Raw genomic sequence first — 22,708 nt, 5'->3', positions numbered from 1 at the left:
CCTTATTTTATTTTTTAAGTTTATTATTATGATTATCATTATTCTTGTTACTGTTGCTGTTGTTATTATTATTAGTTTGGTTGTTTTCAAGACAGGGTTTCCCAGGGTAGCCCTAGCTGTGTTTGAACTTACTCTGTAGACCAGGCTGGGCTTAAACTCAGAGGTCCACTTGTTCTGCGTCCCTAGTGCTGGGACTACAGGAATATACCAAATGCCTGGCTTTGAGACTGTCTCAAAAGGAACCCCACAGAGACTAGCATGTGAAAAATAAAAATTAGTCAGCTTGATCAGACCTCCTGTCTTTCTGTCCATTCTTTACATCTCTCGTTTTCCCCCATTCTCTCCTAGGTAATTCTGCGTTCCTGTGGACGGTCCCGAGAGTCGGGGTATAGGGGTGGCACCACCCACAGTGGATTGGGCCATTCCACAACAGCTATTAATCAAGAAAATACCTCACAGACTTATCTACAAGTATGCTGGAGACATTTTCTCAATTGGGACTCCCTTTTCCAGGTATATTTGGCTGGGTCAGTGTCAAGTTGACAAAAGCCAACAATCAGGACTCATTTCCTTTTCCTGTCTCAAACCATCTCATAAAAATCTCCTGTTTCTCTCCCATCTCATTCCCATATGCTGTCCTTACTTTATCTCTAATTTTTGGTACAATATTCTTCAAAAACCCTATTAAAAGTAAGTTTTAATTAAAAATTAGCATTACATCAATTTTCCATTCCTTTTCATCCTTCCAGCCTCTCCCAGGAAGCTTTACTCTCACATGCTTCACTATCAAACTGATGTCCTCTTTGTCTTTGATTGTTGTTCACACACACATGCACACACACACACACACACACACACACACACACACAAAACCACACCTGCTACATCATTTCTTTTTTGCACTTACATGATTTCAAGACTGAACATATTATCTTGGATAACAAAGAAAGAGGCTCATCTCTGGAAAATGCTTTTTTGCCTGAGTATCAATCCTAGCTTGACTATGACCCACTGAGTGCACGGTGAGCCCACATCCTATAATAAATGTGAATTGGCTGCCAAGTGAGTACAGTACATGCTAGGCAGAGGAAGAAACTGAAATCTGAATATAGTCCTTTCTACACTGTATAACAACAAAATATTCCAAACCTTGGCAACACACATGGTGGTCTCTGCCTGTTAGTTACAATCATTTCCTTGGGAGACAGCCAAAACCAAATAACTCTGAGATACTGTGATCCATCCTCCAGCCTCTCTGCCTGCCCCCTAAGTGCAATCCCAAAAGGAAGGAACCTCAAGCCAGAGCCACTTGCCCCACTTCCACCCCTCCACCCCACCCACTCTTAGGGAGCCCTCCCACATTGTTCTCCAACCCAAAGTGCTAGGCAATTGATGCTTCCCATGGGATTAGGCTCATAAAGAGGAGGCAATGGTCGCACACACATGATACACTACAGAAGAAGTGGTGTGCCCACAGTCACAGAACCCAAGAAAGTCTTCTCCCCATGTGCTTTTTCTTTCGAACAAATGACAGGGCAAGAGAGGATAACAGAAGGAAGAGAAAGACAAGGCTTGAACTAAATCTTTGTCCTCCCCTGTTTGGGACTCAGAAAAGTTACTTGGCAACTCTGAACCTTCCTTTGGGCACCTATAAAAGGGACAGCTGGTCATCCTTGGCTGTAGAGCAAGTTCAAGACCAGTCCGAGTCACACGAGACCCTGTTTGAAAACAAAACACAAAAAGAAAAAGAAAAAAATGAAAAAACAAACAAACAAACAAAAACTTCAGAACAGGAATCGATACAGACTGGAACACTTTTTTTTTCCCTATGAGGGTAGGGTAGGCTCTCCAAAGATCCAAGGGCTTCTGGCTTGGCCCTATCTCTTCAAGAATCCATCAACAGGGTCCACACTTCCACACTGGAGACCAAGCTGCTACACATGGACCTTTGGGGCACTAAATGCTATTAGGCCTTGTGTTGGATGTAGCCCAGCTGTGAGAAAGACCCAGTGTGATTCTGTGAAGCCACCTAATGGTGAGCTCTGCTTTGTCAAGGTTTTCAAGGAAAAACACTTGATGGGATGCTGTAGCTCCCCTGGTACTGCTTGCCTAGCACTCATGGAGTAAAAACTGGGTATAGTGATACATGCATGCAGTTCCAGCACTGCAGGGGTGGAGGCCAGGGGATCAGAGGTTCAAGGCATCCTACATGCTGAGTTTAAGGCCATATTGGGGCATCAGAGACCTTATTTCCAAAGGAAAGAAAAGGAAGGGAAGGGAGAGGAGGAGAGGGGAGGGGAGGGGAGGAGAGGAGAGGAGAGAAGAGGAGAGGAAAGGAAAGGAAAGGAAAGGAAAGGAAAGAAAAGGAAAGGATAGGAAAGGAAAGGATAGGAAAGGAAAAGGAGAAGCTCTGGGCAGCACTGAGGAGAAAGGTACATTCTTTTTGCTCCCACTCTCAGCCGCCTACCTGCCTGCTGCTGCCTTAGACAGAAGCAATTTCTTTCTGCTGAGGGTATTTTGAGACCATTTGGGGTGGGGTTCCCAGCTACTTGGGAAGTCCCTGAATTTCCTGAGCCTAGTTAGGACTGGCATCTTTTTCAGCATCCTTTAGGTAACACAACTCTTGTTCCTTTTGAAGGCGTCCCATTGCCCTCTCCTTGCTCTGGGGATCTGACCAACACAATGGTTACAAGGCTAATGACTCATACTGTTGGATCCCAGCCTTGGGCAAATCTGAAGACTTGGCTTCTGCAGCAGGCATAGGCCTCTGCAGTCCCACAATGGGGCTGCTGCTCTTAAGCTAGGGACTTCCCCTCCTGGTCTTCAAAGCACTTTCACACCTGCTTAGGGGTTCATGAACTGCCTGGGACCTGCTGAAGGCATCAGGGCCCCTGTTCTGAGTCCCAGGAGCATCTACTTCCCTAGGATGCTTACCTCTCAGATCTAGCCCACTAATTCACTGGCTGCAGGATGAAGCTTTCTCTCCAGCTAGTCACTGCCATAGCTGCCTGACAAATGTTATCCTCAGTGCCCCTGAGTACTCTATTTCTTTAAGACCCCACAGTGTCCTGGGGTAGAGGGACAGCATGTTATCGCATGGTTAGATCAGCTCTAGAATAAAAGCACAAAACCACAGAAGTGGCCTTTTTGGCATAAAGTAGAGGGAGTTGTGGTAGGTAACATACAAATATGGAGCTGCCCTTAGATTGATGGCCATGAGGTCTGAGTGTAGAGTGTGGTGGGCAGGAATAAAGGTTGAAGGGAACAAAAAAAATTCAAGGGAACACAGGCTGGAAATACAGTGGAAGAGACTCTGAATGCTTTTTTTCCCCTCTTGGGGTGATGTAAATGTGTTCAAAAGTAGGACATTTATGATATTTCTGAGAGGATTTAAGTTTCAGGTCCCTGTAAGCTCTTAGCATAGAGTAAACAGACAACATGGGCCATGGTCAGTCCTGCCAAATCAAGAATACAGGGCTAGCAAGGGGCTTATTGTGCAGACACATTTGCAGGAATGCCTGGGTGTACAGAGAAGCAGGAAGCAGTGAAGAAGCCACGGAAATGGCCATTTCATGGTATAGTTAAAGGAAAGGGGTTTTTGTTGTTGGTGTTGGTGGTGGGTTTTGTTTGTTTGTTTTATTTTGCTCTTTGTGAATAGGAGAAAGAAAATATGCAGAGACACCTAAAAGAGTTGGGAGCAGAAAGAGAAGTGGACTGGACTTGGCCAGAGTGATCTGTGAGAGGTGAGCCTGGGAAAGGATGGAGACGGACATGGGTGTGGACAAATCCCATAGGTTAGAGACCAACATTAGCCAGGGGAAGGAGACTCTGTGGACTTGGAAATGAATAACAAGTGCTGTGAGGAGGGACTCAGGGAGCCTAGAGACTGGCGTGGGCTTTGGAATGCAACCATAGGTACATGCCCCTGTGCCAGAGATAAGAAATTTACAAGATCCTGAGGAATGCTGGCTTTTCTCCAACTGCCAGAAATCCTTCTATAGTCCTCATTCTAAGACATACGGACTGCCTGAGACCAAATACGGACCACCCTCCAACCATCAGAGTTTGGTTCTCTGAACCATGTTAATAATAATAAAAAAAAAAATCTAAACTAAATGAGATGGCACATGCTATGAGGTCAGCACTTCTTTGGGAACATGAGAGGCCTCGGGCCAGCAAGCCCGGAGGACACAGTAGTGCAGCAGCGTCCACAAGAGAAACCCTGCCTCAGAACAAGGTGGAAAGGAGGGCCAACACTGGAAAGCTGTCTCTGAATGTCACCTATTCCCTGTGACACCTGTGCATGAAGACTCACACATGTGTGTCACATGCACATGTACCTAAACTAAAATAGTCAATTTTTTTTTTTTTTTTAAGGATAAGGGTCACCAGGGATGAGGCCCCTTTCCCCACTACAGCCACAGCGAACCTCTGCTAGGGTCTATGCTGAACAAAGGTCTAGGGACATATGTGGAGCAGAAGTTACCTGTACTGAGGGAGGGCAGTAGGGAGAGACAAACTTCTAGATCCACAGTATTATCATTTAGAGTGGATGTGTCATAGTCCATAAAGTGAGCGAACCTGTTCCCATACTTATTTCCTACTGTGACTCAGAACATTCCCAGCAGTTACAGACACAGTCTAAGGAGACACTTTTTAAATTAATCGTCTTTATGTTGTGGTTGTTCATTTCCAAATCAGACTGCTGATTTTCACTGGTTTGCTGCTGAAATTATGGAGCAAGAAGTTGTAAACTTTCTAAAAATTTTGTTCTTTTGCTTTTGCTAACAAGGACTTTCTGACAAGGATGCTTTTTCAGCGAGGTCGTACCACTAGTCAGTACCAGAGACTGAAGTTGTTTTCTCTCTTGCTTTCCCTGTAACTATTATTATGATTTAAAAACCCCACAACTGACTTAAAGACCCAGAAGACTAACAAAGACTGCTTTCATTTGCATGCCTTTGGTTACTAGGAAGGTTGGACTTTCACAATGTGTGATTTTGTATTTGGTTCAAGCTGGTACAAGCTATTTGGATGCTACAGTTTTATTCTCCCTGAGTGTTTAAACACCTGCTGTGTTCTGGGAAGCATGGGCTCCAGGTTCTTCTGCCCCTCCCTGGCTCTATGATTATTTGAAGCTGGATCTTTCATCATCAGTTGAGTGGAGGGTCTGGAGTGGCTCTTTGGAAGATGCACAGGAGGGGCAGATTTTCCAGGTAGGATATGGACCTCAAAGAGGCCTGTGTGTGGAATGGAAAGTTTGTGGGGACTTTGGAAAATACTGGTAGAAAGTGCCAGCTGACACCCTGTGGGGACCTCTACCAAATGGGGGGCCTAACACTGAAGGGTAGACTCAAGTGTGGCAGCCAAGGGTCCTTGCATCATTCTGGGCTTGAGACAAGGCACTGTCCCCTCCTTAGAGCACGCAGACGGCTTGCCTGTTTCTCAGTGTTGGTTTCTATGTTTGAAAACAAAGCAAGCAAACAAAGAAACCCAGACAAAAGCAGTGTGCACCTGCCTGTCAGTGCTCCGCAGTGACCATGTACTGTGGGTATCACAGTACAGGACCTGGAGTTGGGGAGCTCCGGAACAGCAGCTTGGGGAATAGAGTAAGGCCGGCTTCAGATGAGGCTCCAGGCTGCCAGCCACCTTCTCCAGGGAAAACAGTCGGAGCAGGGCAGGGACACCTGTGGATCCACAAACATATGCCCCAGTCTTCACACACTTCTTCACTGGTCAGTCCACCCACCTGCCTACCATCCACTTACACATCTACTGCTTTATGCACCCATGTCCCCCCTCTTCCACTCATCCATCTATATCTATTTCCTAATCTCTTCAATCATCCCCCTCCCTCCACCCACAGATCCATCCATCCCCCTTCATCCATCCACCGTCCCTTCATTCTGTGATCCTCTTATCCAGTTACCATTCGTCCACTTCACCACCCACTTGTTCTCTGTCCATCTACCCCATCCTCCCATCTATCCGTACCCCAATCCACTTGTTCTCTTTCCACTCATCTCCCTCACCCATCTGTCCACCGTCCATTCCCTCATCCTCCCACCCACCCTTCCATCCATGTGTTCTTTATCCACCCATTTATTCCCCCATGCACGGCTTTATTTTACAGCAAATGCTACAGTGAAGAAACTCTTTTTCTTGGAACTATCCTCACGTTGTCCCTCCCAAAGAATCCTGATGATGTGGGCTTAGAGTCTCACCCGTCCTTGGGGTGGAGAATGGGGCCAGAGGTCTCAGGACTGACTCTGTACCTCTCGACTCCTGAGTCCTGCACCTTTAGAGCTGAGTCGCCTTCCCGGCTCCTCTTCAAATCCGGGGCGGATCGTTCAAAACGCAGGGGAGCCCCCTGAGTGCGTGCGCTGTGGCTAGCCCTGAGTCATCTCTGCACGTGGTGGCCCCTTCTCTCTTAGGCTTCACAGGCAAGCAGATCGCTGCATCACAGGTGGTAAGAGGGTGGGGGAGGGAAGGGTTAGGGCTGAGACCAAGGAAGGCGAGGAAGGCGCAGCCACAGTAGAAGTGATTTCACCGCGCGGAGAGTCCGGGTGCCTGCAGGTGGCCAGGCGCTGGAGACTCGGGAAGCCAAGATGAGCGCCCTACTCACCACAGCAGGGTTGCTGTTCCTGGGGATGCTTCAAGCCTTCCCAACGGTAAGGGAATGACAATAGCTCTGGACAGTGTGTGGGAGCGGTGGCTAGAACAAAGAAGGAAAGGACAACCTCTCATCTCATTCCCCAATTTAAACTGGAGTGAGGGGGCACAGGTGGCAACTGAAATATACAAGTATCCACAGGTGGGTGGATAACTGAAGGGTAAAGTTAGAGCGCCTCTCTTCTCATCCGCAGGTAGTAGAAAGTTGGAAGCGATTTGTTCCACCGTGACTTGAACCCGGAGCAAAAGAAAGCTGTTCCCGTTCCCTTCCTGCTGGCCCAAAGGGGACCCTGGATAGAAAAAGCTATGTGTGCCATTTTGGCCGGAGGATGATATTAGGAAAGGCTCAGGAAAGAGGAGAAAGTGGATAAGGGGCAAATGTGAGGTTCTGGCCAACGGGTGGTGTGGGCTGGGTGCCCTGGGGCAAAGCACATGGTGGACATTTGTCCCTGCACAAGTCTGTGCTGCCCCTGGTTCTGTGGTTGGAAGCCCCAGAAATGTGTCTGGGCAATGAGTTAGGAAAACCGAACAGTTCCTAGGAGCCAATGCCACACCAGGCATCAGGATGTGGAAAGGAGAGGGGACTTTAAAGAGCCACTCAGATAAGCTACTCTATGGGACCCAGGTCTACGTGGGGGTGTAGGGGGACGGAAAGCACGTGGCTAAATGAAAGCTGGGGGAGGGGAGGCAAGTGACAGCAGCGTGGACATGAGGTGTCTCTGATATAGAGGTGTGAAGATGAGGGAAGAGAGGGCTGGCGGCTGGCAGGAGAGATGGTAGGAAGGTGGGCAGTGCGACACCTGTCCTGCAGAGGGCAGAAGTGAGCAGAGGAACCACCCTCTCCTACCTCACCCCCATACCCTCATCAGGGGAAGGTAAGAGTTTGGAGCAACAAGGACCTTGGGAGATGAAGGGAAGCTTGGCTTCTTCTGCATCTGAGTGGAAACTTTTGATCTGAAAAGGGCACATCCTTATGAGTATGTGGGTTAAAGGACAGCTTTGGGAGTTGGCTCTCTCCTTTGACCCTGTGGGTTCCGGGAACAGAACAGAGTTCACCAGGTTTGGCAGCTAGTGCCTTTACCCATAGAACTACCTCACAGGACAGTGAAAACATCTTTGCAATTAAAGCAGTGTATGTAATAGTGCCTGGACTGTGTGAAAAGTCCCCATAGAAAGTATAAACGCTATGATAGAGCTGATGGTTTTACACCAATCTCCGCTAAGCTGTAACGATGGTCATGCTTTCCTGCTTTATTTACAGGCGGCTAGAAAAGCAGATCTGTATTTGGATCATGTTTATAAAGATATATAGGGGTTTCTCTTTTACTTATTTATTATTATTATTATTGGACAGGGTTTCTTTGTGTAGTTATGGCTGTCCTGGGACTCACTCGGTAGAGTAGGGTGGCCTTGAATTCACAGAGGTCAGCCTGCTTCTTTTTCCTGAGTGCTGAGATTAAAGGCATGTCCCACTGCTGCTTGGCTTTTTTTTTTTTTTTTTTTTTTTTTTTTTGAACAAGGTCTCATGTAGCTCCGGCTGGCCACCTTTGCTAGTAGCCAAAGATGACCTTGAACTGGTCCCTCTCCCTCCACTTCCTGGATGCTTAAGTAGCTGATGCTACTGTGTTGGATACTGTGTTAGATATATGCGGTATATGAGATTGAACTCAGGGCCTCGGGCGTGCTAGGCAAGCCCTCTACTAACTGATCTACTGTTAGGGGAAGGATGAAGAGAGAGGGGGGCATATGGCCCATGGAGGTGCGGCGAGGCCTGGGGCCAAGGGAGATGCCTCTGGGGGGTCCGTGTTGGAAATCCCTTCCCTGAGGGACCAGCCACACAACAGTATAGTACAGAATAGAGTTTATTCAGGTCATGGGAGAGTTAAGAGGGCGTTAGAGGCAGAGAGAGAGAGAGAGAGAGAGAGAGAGAGAGAGAGGGAGTAGAGGAGTAGAGGCTGGCCATGAGCACGTGGGACAGAGGGGGGAAGGGAAAGGGAAGAGGAGGGGTAGGGGTGGGAGAGCAAGGCTGCAAGAGCACAAGGGCAAGAAAGGCCAAGAGAGAGAGGAGGGGTCAAGCAGCCCCTTTTATAGTGTCAGGTCACTGGGGCGGAGCATACCTGGCCACTGCTGGGTAATTGAGGGGTGGGGTATACCTGGCTGTTGCTAGGTAACTGAGGGGTGGGGTTTACAAAATCCCAACATCTACACCCTCAGTTTGTCTGTGGTTTTGTTTTGAGATAGGGTCTGTGTAACTCAGGCTGATCTTGAACTCACCCTGTCATCAAGGGTGTCTGCAAACACCTAATCTTCCTGCTGGCATGCGCCATCACACCCAATTGTTACGTTTTTATTTGGCTTTAACAGTGTCCACAGTAGGTCTTGAAGATCACAACTGCTCATTCACATTTCTGGGTAATAAGCAGTGAGATTCCCATCGCTGTCCCAGTTAGCCTGGAACTCGCTGTGTAGACCAGTCTGGCCTTGAACTGATACACCTGCATACACCACCACGTGGCCCCAACCTTATCCTTTGTGTGTTTGTTTGCTGTCTGGGGAGTAAGAGTGGTTCTTTCCTAAAGAGACAAGAGGATACTGGTGGTTGACAGAGCAGATGTGCACTGGAGTGAAATGACATGCCGTCCAGTGCGCAGGGCAATGTCTTTTCTCACAGCAGTGTAAGACAGTAGCAGCTTCCCACATCCTAACCGACAGTTGATCTTATCAATCTCTATTTTGTGGTCTTGAACAGGCTCTATCCTTCTTATGTTAATTTGCATTTCCCAATGACTGTAGGCTGAACATGAAACCTCAAGTCTGTGGGCCTTTTCGTGACAGAATTTGGGGTGTCTGTGGGGGAAGAGCTGTCTGCCCAGCAAGGGTCTTTATTCTGGTCCCTCAAATGTCTTCCAACTTTTCATTCCAGTTGAGGTTTGAAATCCTATTAAAGAACACAACCCCTTTTAAAGTTGGATGAAGTGGTGCAGGACTTTAATCCCAGCACTCAACAGGCTGAACGTGGTAGATCTCTGTGAGTTCAGGGCTATGTAGAGAGGCCCTTTCTCCAAAGCAAAATCAAAGATCAGCCAAGCAAACATATACACATCCCTCACTACCAAACAAAACAAAACAAAAACCCTACTTTAAAAAGCTAGTTACTACATGCCCAGAATCTCAGCACTTCGGAGGCCGAGGCAAGGGTGATCAGAAGTCTGAAGATAGGGCCAGCAAGATGGCTCAGCAGGCAAAGGCACTTGCCTCAAAGTCTGACATCCTGAGTTTGATCCTCAAGACTCACATGGTGGAAGAAAAGAACTAACTCTTGGGTTGTCCTCTGATCTCCACATGTTTGAGGTAGCTCATGCATAAGAATGCACACATATGTACACATAAAATACATAGAATCTAATTTTTCAAAAAAGTTCCAATGTAGTCTGAGCTGCATTGAAAGTTCCTGTCTTTAAAAAGATTTTTTTGGGGGGGTCTGGGATTTCAAATTCTTTTTTCAACTTCTGCTTTTTCTCAGCTTTTGTCCCTTTGTGACAAGCATGTTTTTTGAAAACATATACAGACCTTGTTTTTTTAATATTATCTGGGACTCAGTTGATACAAGTCTAGAGACAGAATTTCCTCCAGTTCCATTCTTTTCTTCCAGGCTCCCTGAGATGGTATAAGGCCATGCCTTCTGGTGAATTCCATGGGTTCAGAATTCCCCCAATGTCTTCCCAGACATCCTGCCCCCAGCTCCAGTCTGATTTTCTTCCTCCAGTTTTGGCTTACCTTTTTGAGGATCCCATAGGGGAATTCTCATGAATGAGTCTTTGCAACATGCAGCTCTGTTGATGGGTTCCCACTGATGAAGCGTGCCCAGTCATCTTGAGTAACTGTGGTGGTCCCGGTATTTAACACAGGGCAAGAGAGCTTTTTTGGATTCCTGTGGAAAAATGACTTTCAGAACCAATCAAATCCTTCCTGGAGGCAGAATCTCATGGGATGCCCCAGAAACAGGGGAGATAACCAATATGGGAAGGGTTGGGCAGAAGGAAACTATGCCTTTTCTAAACCGAATGCTGCCTTCCTCAATTGAGGTTCACTGGCAACAGGGCTCAGGGGCCAAGCAGTGCAGGGTAGCCACATTACTCAGCTCAGGAGCGGTTCTGTTGGGAGTAGAACAGCCCTTACTGGAACTTTCTGTGGCTTCCACTCATATCTGACCAGAGTACTTCTTGAGTAGAGGTGATTCATTTCTAGGTCTGCACATACTGGCATCTGATGCATCTCAGGACAGAAGGAAAATGGGGAATCCTGAGGCTGTGGGTTCTTGCATAGGCAGCTTAGCCCAGGTTAGACCTGTGTAGTTTCTGCTGAGCTTTGTCCTTGTTTTGGAGGTGGCTTATCTAAGATCTGTCTGTAGTTATCCCATACAAGTGCACAGCTGAACCTGCAGACCAGACAATACCTCAGAGAACGCCCCAGCTCTGTCCAAGGGAGGGATCTGTCTAAGGGAAAATAGCAGAAGAGCCTGGCTTAGGAAGTGGTGACAAGAAGAAGGTGGCAAGTTTGGGCAGCCCAGAAAAGGCAAGGGAGGAGGCATGTATAGACCACCCTGGGCAATGGCCCTGCTCTCACTGAGCAACCTAATCAGATGTCACCTCGGCCTTAATAACAGGAGGCAGAGATTGTAGCTGTCCAGGCAGAGGCAAGTTGCAGTGGTGTTGGGGATTCTAGCTGTCTCTCGGGGTGGGCCCCTGGCTAAATGGTGGGGAAAGCTTCAGAAGACATAACGAGTGTTTGGGAGGAACATGCGTGATCTATTTTACCCACGTTCAGGTCTCAGATGGGGTATTTAGGTATGGATGCTTCAAGAGAGTTCGGCTTATGATTTAGGTTTCTGGTACCAGAGAAGCCTGCAGAATTCTGCTGCATTCTGGACAGCACTGAGGAGGCATCAGCTCTGCTCACTTAAATTTGCTTACAAGAGCCTAAGGGTCCACATATCTTGGGCACCTATCATACTACTGGTATTTTCCAGCCCAGGGGTAAGATTTTTCTTTCTATCTCTCTTTTATACAGATTTTTATCAATTTTTAAATTTCATGTGCATTGGTATTTTGCCTGCACAGATGTCTGTGTGAGGCTGTCAGAATCTCTACTGGAGTTTCAAACAATTGTGAACTGTTCCTGTGGGTGCTGAGAATCGAACCTGGATCCTCTGGAAGAGCAGCTGGTGCTCTTAACTGCTTAGCCCTCTCTCCAGCCTCAAGTAGGATCTTTCATTCAGCCTGGTGAAGTTTTATTCTTTCCCTCTCCCTGCTGTAATGAACTGTAACAAATTTCGTGGCCAAGAGTAACACAAGTATGTTATTTGGTGGCTCTGGGGGTGGGAGTGGGGGTAGGGAGGAGCTGAAAGGAGGTCACAGAACTATTCTCCTCTTAAACTCCAGGTGCTCCTTGTCCTCCATCCTCAACTTCCCCAGAGCTCTGACCCACCTGGCGTCGAAGTCTAAAGACTTCGCACTTACACTGGGAATCATAAACATGAGCTAAACCTACCAGGTTCTGTGAGAATTACATTGATCTTCTAATATCTGACAACTTCCCACCAGGTTTCACCTCCCTTTCATTCCCCTTCCCTCCTCCCTACTGATAGTCTGGCCTCAAACTCTAAATCCTCCTCCTTCTACCTTCCACATTCTCGCACAACAGTCATGTGTCACTATCCCAGTGATCTCTTTATATTATAGTTATTTATCTGTGCATATGTCTGAACATGCATGCCGTAGTAAGAGGACAGTTTGCAGAAGCTGGTTCTCTCCTTCAACCGTGTGAGTCCTGGGGCTCAAAACGAAGTCTTCGAGCTTGGATGCAGGCAGCTTTAACTACTGAGGACTTCACTAACACGGACACCATATGAGCCCTGAAGTGGGGAATCCCTGGGATTTGGGAGTACAGCTCTGTCTAACGTCACATGTCCTTCCATCGGAGAACTTAGGGAGGATGTAGATGAAGGGATATGTGTGAGGATTTAGCCCTCCATTGCATTGCAGATGAAGATGTGGTCTAGTGGTATGTGCTTGTTGTTGTAACAAAATACCTGAGGACCTGTGCTTCAGAGAGGTTGTATTTGGGGCTGACAAGGTGGTTCAGCAGGTGAAAGTGATTATCAAACAGGCTGATGCCCTAGAGTTGGATCTCCTGAAGTCATGTAAAGACACCAATGCAGAAGAAGCGGTAATATCTGTAATTCCAGATGAGAAGGGGGGGGTGGGGACAGGTGACTATGTAGCAATGAGACCCTGCTTCAAGGAAGGAAGGTGAAAGCAAAGAACCGACACCTACATGTTGTCTTCTGACCTCCACAAGTGTGTGCTGTGGCATAGAGAGGTGGTGTTCAGTGGTTAGCAGCATCTCTTACTCTTTCACGGGACCAGAATTCGATGCCCAGTACCCACATGGTAGTTCATAACCATTCATAACTCAAATTCTAGGGGGATCCATTGCCCTATTCTGACCTCCATGAGCACCAAGAACACATGTGGTGCACATACTACATACGTACACTCACACATAAAATAAAATGAACGTATCTAAAGAAGAAGAAAAAAAGCTTCCGGTAGTAGCCAGACCTAGTAGTACATGCCTGTAATTCCAGCAACTCAAGAGACTGCGGCAGGAGGATCATAACTTTAAGACTTGCCTGGAAATTTTAGTGAGACCTTCTAAATAAAAATAGAGGATCAACCAGGGGGAGGGGTGACTGGGACATACTTCTGAGGCAGAGTGCTTGTCTTGCCTGCATCAGGGGGTTGGTTCTTCTCCAGTACCACGGAACACAAAGCCAGTAAAACAAAGACCTTTCAGATCTGGAGAGATGGGTCTGCTGTTAAAAGGTTTGGCTCACAACCAAAACCAAAGACCTTTCTGGTGTCCGGACTGTGAATGGGATGTGGTGGTGGGGTGTATATGAGTGGACTGCGAGAGAGCAGGAAGGTGAGTGCTGTTAATTAGATTTCTCGGCCTTGTCCTGACAGACCACACCAAGCGAAAGCGGTTCCACAGGGATGGGGCAGGGGTCAGGGTCAAGAGAAGAGGAGCGAGAAAAGAGAGGAGGAGGAGGGGTTTCGGTCTTTTGTAGGGGTAGTGACGTCACTTGCTCCCAGGTGGATTTTTGAACTGGTGTCTTCTGGGAATACTTTGGCTGTTTTCTTGGCCATTGATGTGCTAGGTTGTTGTCACCTGTGGGTGGAGCCATAGCTGGGGGAAGGGGCTATCCTAATGCCATGTGTGGAAGAACTGGTGGACTGGGGAAATAAAACTACAGTTTAGGCAGAGGCAGCGACAGGTGGCTTAGTCCCCTTGTGGGACTAGGAAAGCTAGGGCCGTTACACCTAAGCCTCACTTGGGGATCCCTCCGTGGGACTCTGAGCGATGGGCTCCCGTGGCTACCTTGGGCATCCGGAAGATAGCGCACCCTGCTGGCATCTTGTGAACTTACACAGAATTTTAGAGAAGAGCCCCCAATTATTCCAGCACCATGGTTCTCTGTGTCCAGGCATGGTGAACTTTTTAAAAATCCCAGCTACTCGGAAGGCTGGGGCCTGAGAATAATTTCCTAGCCAGCTTTGGCTACATCGCATGACCCAGTGTCAACAAAGCAAAGCAAGCAGCCTGCATTCTAATTTACCAGGTATTCAAATAGTATTCATTAGAGTGATCTCCCTCACATTCCTTAGCAGCCTGTAATTCAGACACTGAGGCTGGTTGGCTTGTTTAATGGTGCCGAGGTTTAAACCCAGGACTTTATTGCAGGTGTACTACCACAGAACTATATCCCCGGTCCCCTGCTTGTCTCCCCAGCCTCCAAGTTCATGCGAGGCAACTGACCTGGGCACTGGCTTTGTGAACTCTGGTCCTCCCTCATTCTATTGCAGTAGGTGCTCTTGCTGGCTGCGCCGTCTCTTCAGTACCTGTACTGACATTTTAAAGTGGGTAAATTGTAGAAAGTCCCTTAAGTTTGTCTCGTGCTTTGATACGGAGTATGGAATAATATGTTGTCCTTTCCAGTACACTGAGTTTTTTTTTTTTTTTTTTTTTTTTTTTTTTTTTTTTTTAAGATAACATGTGACTAAGAATGGGGCAGGGAGCAGGGATGGAGACATGGTATAGTTCAAATCTCCAATTTGCACTTGGTTGCAGGGTGAGTTTAGGCAGCCTCTCTGGACTTTGGTTTCCTTATCTATAAAGCAGGGGTTGGCTGAAAGTAGGCTGGATTTGGAGGGGTGATACAGGTACCACATACCCTCACCGGCCCAGGGTATGTAAGCAGACAGATGACTCTCAGATGGCTCAAAGCCAGGGCAATACTCCCTCGGGCTCTTTAGCTCTCAGTGAGATGGTGAGGCAAGCCAGGAGGGAAAACCCAGGGCAAGGACAGAAAATTTTCCCATACTCTGAAAGGCCCCATGGGGCTGAGTCCTCACAGCCCCAGCTAGCCCTGCCTCAGGTTTCTGTACACACGCAGGGAGGGGCCTGTCAGGAAACTGCAGCTTGTGCTGCTGGGTAGCTACCTGGAGGGTCTTAAAAGCCCCCCCATCCCCACCCCACCCCACCCCTGTGACTTAATAAGGAAAAGCTGCTTAAAGAGGCCAGCAGAAAATGAGAACAGAGACTGACTGGGCTGTGTGAATGTCTCAGAGTTGTTAGCCGCTGCCGCCAGAACCAGGTTTCATACATACTAGGCAAGCATCCTATCACTAAGCTACCACCCAGCCCTAAACCTTAGGCTATATTTACCATTTCAAGTTAGCATGGTGGCATGATTTTAGAAGTGTTGGAAAAAAAGAGTATGTAATTAGCACCCACACACCCACCTTCCAGTACCGCTAAGCTCAATGTAGGTCTCTGAAATTTCCACAAATACAACACCCCACCCCCACTCCCACCCCAGGCTGGCCTTGAATGTCTATGTAGCCAAGGCTGGTGTGATAGCGGATCTTGGTTTTATCCTTGATACAGGTAGGAAGAGGGAAGCTCAGTGGTGGAATTGTCTCTCTTTAGTGTGGCCTGTGAGCATGTCGGTGAGGCATTTCCATGTTGGCTATTGATTCGGAAAAGCCCTCGTTGGAGGTGCTATCCCTGAGAAGGTGAATCTGGGCTGTGTAAAGAAAGCAGTAGCCACTGGGAGCCTGAGGAAAATCCAGCAAGCAGTGTCTCCTCCACGGTCAATGCTTTAGTTTCGATCCAGACTTTCCCCGATGATGGGCTTGTCTTGTTCCAGGTCCTGTCAAGCTGAAAATTAACGTTAACTGTGACCGAGCCCCATCTCATGGTGGGGCTCACAGTTCAAAGAACTCTGGAAAGCTGCAGGACTTGATTCCTGGGAATAAGTGAGGCCAGTATTACTCACGAGAGAAATGCAAAGAAACCATAGCATGAGCTGTCACTGCACCCCCTCCAAAGCCCAACTACACCTTTTAAAAGCAGCATTGGTGACTGGCGTGCATCATTTAGCGCCAGCAGGAATGCAGGACAGATGGCAGCATAGCATACTGCAGCTAAATGCAGATGACCAGTACCGGGGCTTGCAAAGAACAAACAAACAAACTGGATGGAGAACAAGGCTGGGAGTGTGGCTCAGTGGGTAGAGTGCTTGCCCTTCATGCAAGTCCTGGTTGCAGCCACAGCTTAAAACTGGGTGTAGTGGCCCATACCTCGAATGCCAGCACTTGGGATGTAGGGCTAGAGGACCAGGACAAGGTTATCCTTGGCTAATAACGAGTTGAAGACCAGCCTAACCTACATGAAAGTCTGTCTAGAAAGGAAGAAAGTTAGATGATGGTCTATCAGAACTGGCACTTCATTCACTGTAGCTGTGTTTGGCTGGCACATACCTTTAATCCTAAAACTCAGGAGGCAGAACAGGTCAACCTCCGTGAGTTTGAGGCCAGCCTGGTCTATGTGCAAATTCCGAGACAGTCGGGGCTACATGGTGAAAGCTTGTCTAAATAATAAAAATAAGAATGAAGCAGTAACAGATGGAAACAACCAAAGAGCAAAGGAGACAAACACACACACACACACACACACACACACACACACACACACACACTGGCCGAATTGTAAGGTCACAGGTATTGGTGGCTATCCAATAAGGTGAACGATTCTTGAAACTTCATACTGAATTAAAAATCCTGATGGTTGGGGGTAGGGAGGTAGCTTGGTGGGTAAAAACATGCACTGCACAAGCATACGAGTCTAGGTTCAGATCCCTAGAACCCACTTTAAAGCTGGGTGTGGTCGCCAGTGCCTGTAGCTCTCAAAGCTGAGTGGGAAGACACCGGATTGCTGAGTCCTTCAAGATGCCGACTTAGCTTCAGGCTCAGTGAGAGCCTTTCTCAGGGGACTATTGTGGACAGTGAAGAACAGGACCCCTGATGTCCTTCTCTGCTTACAGGACCATGTATCCACACATGCACACTACACCACACACACACACACACACACACACACACACACACACACACACACACACACACGGGGTGGTTAGATTTTAAAAAGAAGTTGGGTATAGAAATGAATGCAATGAAAGTACAGTGGTATAAATGTGCTTACATAGTAAAATACATTATGTTCTTTTCTATTTTGATTTTGAGGCAGGGTCTCAAGATGTAGCCCTCCCTGGCTGTCCTTTTGACTCACAAAGATGAGTGAGTGCTGGGAGTAAAGTGTCTGGCATAAGCCCAACAAAACTTTTTATTACTATTTTTAATGAAAGACGGTTGCAAAGGAACATACTGAGCAGTTTGGCCTATGTCAGATTCAGGAGCTGACAGAATTAATGAGTAGACATAGCGGTGGGTTCGTGTTTTCTTTGCAGAGCGGGGATCTGAGTTTGCAGAACATGGGCAAGGTCCTGCCTGTACCTTGGGATCTGGGCACTTTCCCATCTGGGTATGCAGGATTTCAGCCCATGTAAACCTTCACCAGATGTTTCTATTGCTGCACTTGTCCCAGAGACATGGTGGGAGGCTTGTCAGTCCCCTGGAGGAGTACATGGGTGGGACCCGCTGCTGCTATGGCTGAGAGTCTGAAGGTAGCTGAGAGAACTGTCTTGTGTGGGGGAGGGGGCTGGGGGTGGGGGTAACTGTGAGCAGAGGTGGGTAACGGAGACTCCTGGGTGTTCTGTTCACATCTAAGCTGCCATTAACTCTGTGGGGAGATACGGAGTCAGGAATTTCTTCTGATCCCTAGGACAGTAGGTCTCAGCCTTGACAGTGAGTGGACACCAAGCTGGGACTGCAGGGTGCAGTTAAGGATGGAAGTCTGGCCTTGTCTCACCAGCTTCTCTGACCCTCCAGGAACGACCACTCAGGACCACCTGTACCGGAGACCTCAGCCACTCCCCTGGAAAGGCTGCCAGGAACTGCTGTTACCAGTGCCCCTCAGGTGAGTGGGATGCTGAAGGCAGGAGGTGGATTCCTTGTTTCATTGTATGATATTCGTGGGGAAACTGGAGACAAGCAAGGGTGGAGGGGGGATGGATAGAAGGTAGCAAACGTGATCATGGTCATAGTTAGCTACAGGTTTCCAAGGGCCATCCGTAATGTCACAGGGCCTGGGGAAGGGCAAGGCTGCCTCCTGGGCAGACTAGGTCTGCTGCTGCCACAAGAGACCGTCTCTCCCTCTCCTTCATTTTATGAGTACCTTGTCTGGGTGTATGTATTGTATTTATGCATGCCTTCTCTCCCTCTCCTTCATTTTATGAGTATTTTGTCTGGGTGTATGTATTGTATTTATGCATGCAAGCTCTTGCATAGATTAGAAGAGGGTGTCATCCCCTGGAACTAGAGTTGCAGGTGATGGTGAGCTGTCATGTGAGTGCTAAGACTTGGAGCTGGGTCCTCTTTCAAGGGCAACACTGAACTTGCTGACCTATCTCAGCATCAGTATAGCTGGGACCTCAGGCGTTTACCACCTCACCCTGACCTTTAAGGTTCTTCTCTGCTCTAAGCCAGGACAGGTGTTCTTCCCAGGCTGCTTTGGGATGCAAATTTCTGGGGAACGGAGCTTGCCTAACCACTGCCTGGCTTCCTGGAATGCTCCCCCACCCCTTGCACAGCATGAGTTCTAAAAGAATGTCAGGAAATCATTTGGAACTATCTTAGAACGGGGTTGTGAGCAGTTTTGATCCTTTGTGACTGTGATCAAAAGTCCCAAGCACATGTGGGAGGGTCACTGGTGACCTGAGCATGAGGCACAGCTCTGGTGCTGTCATTGAGACCTGAGAATAAATGCTTGAAAGAAACATTAGCTATGGCATTTGAAGGTCGGAGGAAGTCTCTGTCACCGGCTTGGTGTAGCTGCCCCCTGCTTTTAGGACAGCAAGGTTTCAGAGGTAGGTCACCATGTCTGGAGGGCTTCCTGTGGGTGAGAAGTAGTAGGCCCATGTACCCAATAGTAAGGCTTCCCGGGCACAATGTCTGGAGGTGGGTGGAGGCAGTGCCATATAAGGTCATTGGCAATGTGGCTGAGGCTCAGTGAGATTCTTGGAGAACTGCTTTCAACCCTGTGTTCTCCGATGGAGCAGTCTTGCATGGGCTACCAGATGAAGTATTTGAGAAATAGCTTGTTAATGTCTATTACCTAAAGCAATTTAAAAATATTTCTGTGGGGCTTAAGAGGTGGCTCAGTGGTTAAGAGCACTTCCTGCTCTTCCAAAGGACCCAGGTTCAGTTTCCAACAACCTCCTTAGGCAGCTCACCACTGCCTGTGAACTTCAGCTCTGGGGATCTGACACCTCTGAGAACTCCCACACACTCACATCGCATGCACTTATAGACACACATACACATAAATAAATAAAACTGTTTGAGTAGGGTAGTGGTAGCACAAACCTTTGATCCCAGCCAGAGACAAGCAAATCTCTGTGAGTTCAAAGCCAGCCTGGTCTACAGAGTGGACAGCCAGGGCTACACAGAAAAACCACGTCTCAAAAACAAACATACAAGAAAGAAAGAAAAGCCAAACAACAACAACAAAATTAAGTGTTCTTGTGATGATTCTTTTATGACAACTTGACAGACTGAATGTGGTCTAAGTTACTTTTGAATTTTTTGTGCAATGGAGGCTGGCCTTGAACTCCTGATGCTCTGGCTTCTCCCCCTCCTCCAGTGCTGGGATTAATTATACCATACCCAGCTTCTCTTGGGTTTCTTCACTCCCCCTACTTGTCTCCCAGATTCAGCTCATTCTCCTCCCTGTTCCTCTTTGGGGTCCTGCAGGCCCTTGATTCCCCCTAATTAGAAACTGAAGAGACCCAAGGACAAGGTTCCGGCCTGATTAGGTTTCTGTCCAGAGCTCTTCCTGGCTTGCAGTCCGACCTGCCCACCTTCCTATGGCATGTGCTCCCTTTTCAAAGAGTCCCATCCATCCCTTGGGTTTAGTGCTTCTGGTGGGTTCCCTTATCCGTAGTGAGCTCCTAATTGTCTCTGTCTCTCCAAATTAAAGTTAAGGGTTTCATTATGAATTGGGGGTGGAGAGTTGGGGGCGTGAGCAATTCTAGCCTCCCCCCACCTCCCTATCCTCTCATCTATTTCTCCTCCTCAATCTATTCCCTCTACCTGCCCCCCCCCCCCTGGTCCAATGGCAAGTTCACTCTTGGAAGAGGTCATTTCTTCCAGCTCCTTCTCTCATTTTCAGGTCTCTAGTCCTTTGGTTCTGCCTGTCTCCTTTACCCCTGGGTGTCGATTTCAGCCATCTCAATCCTGCTGCAACTCTGAGACCCTACTTCTAGGAGCTTTCCTTTGCTGCAAGGGACTGGCTCCCCACACTTCTGTTTTCACCTCTGCCCACAGAGAGGCATGGCCACAGTGTGCTGTGACATTTGGTAGCCACAGTTCCGGGCACAGAGAGAAAGACACTTGTGAGCATGACCCCTAGGTCTTAGGCTTTCTCCACCTAACAGCTGGGACTTACAGAGAGGGGCTGCTCCCTCCTCTCACTTCCTCTAAGGCTCACTGCCACCACCACAGGCCTTCTTAGTGGGCGGGGCGTTTTGCTGGAGTTTTATTGACCCTGTGCTTCTGGACCAGCCACAGAGGAAAACCAAAAAAAACCCTTCTTCCGTGTTTTGGGGAAATTCTGACATTTTTGCCCGATCTCTCAAATCAGCGCTCAGCTCTGTTGCAGGGTTTGCATGTGGGTGGGCTGGTGGAGGAAGCTGGGAGAGCTTCGAATCTGAGAGACTGAAAGGTCTTTTCATGCCTCTCCTCACCTAGGAGACCACCTCCTGACAGCCACTACCCAGTTCTCTACTTACATACCTGTGGTGACAAGCTCACGGCCGCATCATGAAATCAACAACAGCACTTATGGTTCAGGCCGGCCTGGCTCTTGACCGGGATTAGAGCTTGAACCCCATAGGAGCCCAGAGAGGGAACTTGAATGTGGTCCACAATCACCTGCTAATAAGCTTAGCCTGAGCTCAGCTCTGAGTCCTTCCACTATCCTTGGTGTTCTTGACCCCAGGCCTTGTTCACGATGGGGGATGGTGACGGCCCTGGTGTCTCTCCGTCTTCTATTCATGAGTCATCAGAACATCGGTTCACCAAATAGAAGCCAGGACCTACAACAGGAGACTTAATGGTTGTTGGAAACAGAGACAGCCATTCTGGAGAGTCTGGAGTATTTTAGGAAATTTAGATACTGAGATTTAACTCCCAGTTGTGATCAAAGGAATATGCCACCAAGCCCGCCTCTTTGAACCAGAAATTCAGTAGTAAAAGCCAGAGCATCATTCAAGAGATGGGGCTTATTGGTTGGTGGTCTGTCTGAAGGCCATGTGCCCATGTTGAATCAATCAAGATGTGAGAAAAATAGTATGCTCTGATTGGCCTGTTGCTGTCACATGCCTATTCGGAGGTGATGCTCTGAAATCTGAGGTAATCTGAAATGCTCTGATTAGCCCACCCGGGTCATGTGCTCCATCTGTGGCAAAACAGTGTGAAACCTGACCAAACAAACATGGCAGGCTCTGGCAGAGCAGACAAAACCTGGCAGATACCATGTATCCCTCACCTTGGTGTCAAAATCCTGCACCCCCTGTCCTCAAAGAGTGGGAGGGGTGTTGCTGGGTGATTCCAGGGCCTCTCAGTTAGCTTGAGTCAGTATCTTCATGGTCTTAATTCCCCACTGTCCCCTCAGTTCCCTCCAAGAATCCTCTGCTGAGAGTGACAGCCAGTGTTAAGCCTGTGCTTGCTGACCTTCAGTGACCCTTCACTCTTGTCCACTCTAGGAGAAACAGATCATATCATTAGTGTGAATGGGGTCATTGTGATGGTCTAAGGCCCCAGATTGTCAGGTGGGAGCCCAGAAATGGCAGATCGTCCCCATACCTTTTGTTCCCAGTGACCTCCATGGAGGCCCATGCCTCCATCTATAACACAAGCATGCCTGGTGCAACTGTGGTTTAAAGCAGAGATGAGTGGGGTTTAAGTATGAGAGAGGTCAAGTGTGGAAGGCCAGCCTGTTACTGAGGTGACCTAGCCTAAAATTTCTCTGCTGCTTTCCCCAGGATTGTTTCCAACACAGCCATGTCCACAGGGCCCTGCCCACTGCAGGAAGCAGTGTGATCCTGACTACTACATCAATGAAGATGGGAAATGCACAGCCTGTGTGACCTGTTTGCCAGGTGAGAACCTGTTCTCTCTCTCAGTAAGGTGTCTCAGAGGGGAATCTGAGAGGCAGAAAGTATCGAGATCTGGTCTCCTGCTGCCTCAGTTTACCTTTCTGGATTTGAATATTGATATCAGCATCCATCTTTTGCATCCATACTTTTCAGAAAGACCAACTGTACTCCCTGGAGGGGGAACCGGCACCTTCACAATGGCCCCGCGAAGGGCCCTTTTCTTAACCCATTTCTGTAGTGGGGAATCTGAAGACTCATAATGTGAAGCGCCTTACCAGAGCAATCCGAGCACTGCCCAGCACCAAGACCTGCATCCTTTCTTAACAAAGAAGGGGATGCTTCCAGAAGAGTTCT

At 48.0% G+C, this 22,708-nt stretch overlaps 1 protein-coding gene across 1 annotated transcript in view; it reads left to right on the top strand.

Annotated features, from left to right (window-relative positions):
* Positions 1-6,608: 6,608 nt before the first annotated feature.
* TNFRSF8 (TNF receptor superfamily member 8) overlaps positions 6,609-22,708 on the top strand; it is a gene marked incomplete at both ends in the record, with an annotated part of 39,408 nt that continues 23,308 nt past the window's right edge. Inside the window, 3 exons of the mRNA XM_080921839.1 lie at positions 6,609-6,671; positions 18,027-18,114; positions 22,241-22,357. Of these exons, the coding sequence (XP_080777965.1) occupies positions 6,609-6,671; positions 18,027-18,114; positions 22,241-22,357 (268 nt within the window). The remainder of the gene's footprint in view (positions 6,672-18,026; positions 18,115-22,240; positions 22,358-22,708) is intronic.

The sequence above is a fragment of the Micromys minutus genome (assembly GCF_963924665.1).
Source record: "Micromys minutus genome assembly, chromosome: 9".
Lineage (NCBI taxonomy): Eukaryota > Metazoa > Chordata > Mammalia > Rodentia > Muridae > Micromys > Micromys minutus.
The sequence above is the reverse complement of the archived record's forward strand: the minus strand, read 5'-3'. Positions and strand labels throughout refer to the sequence as shown.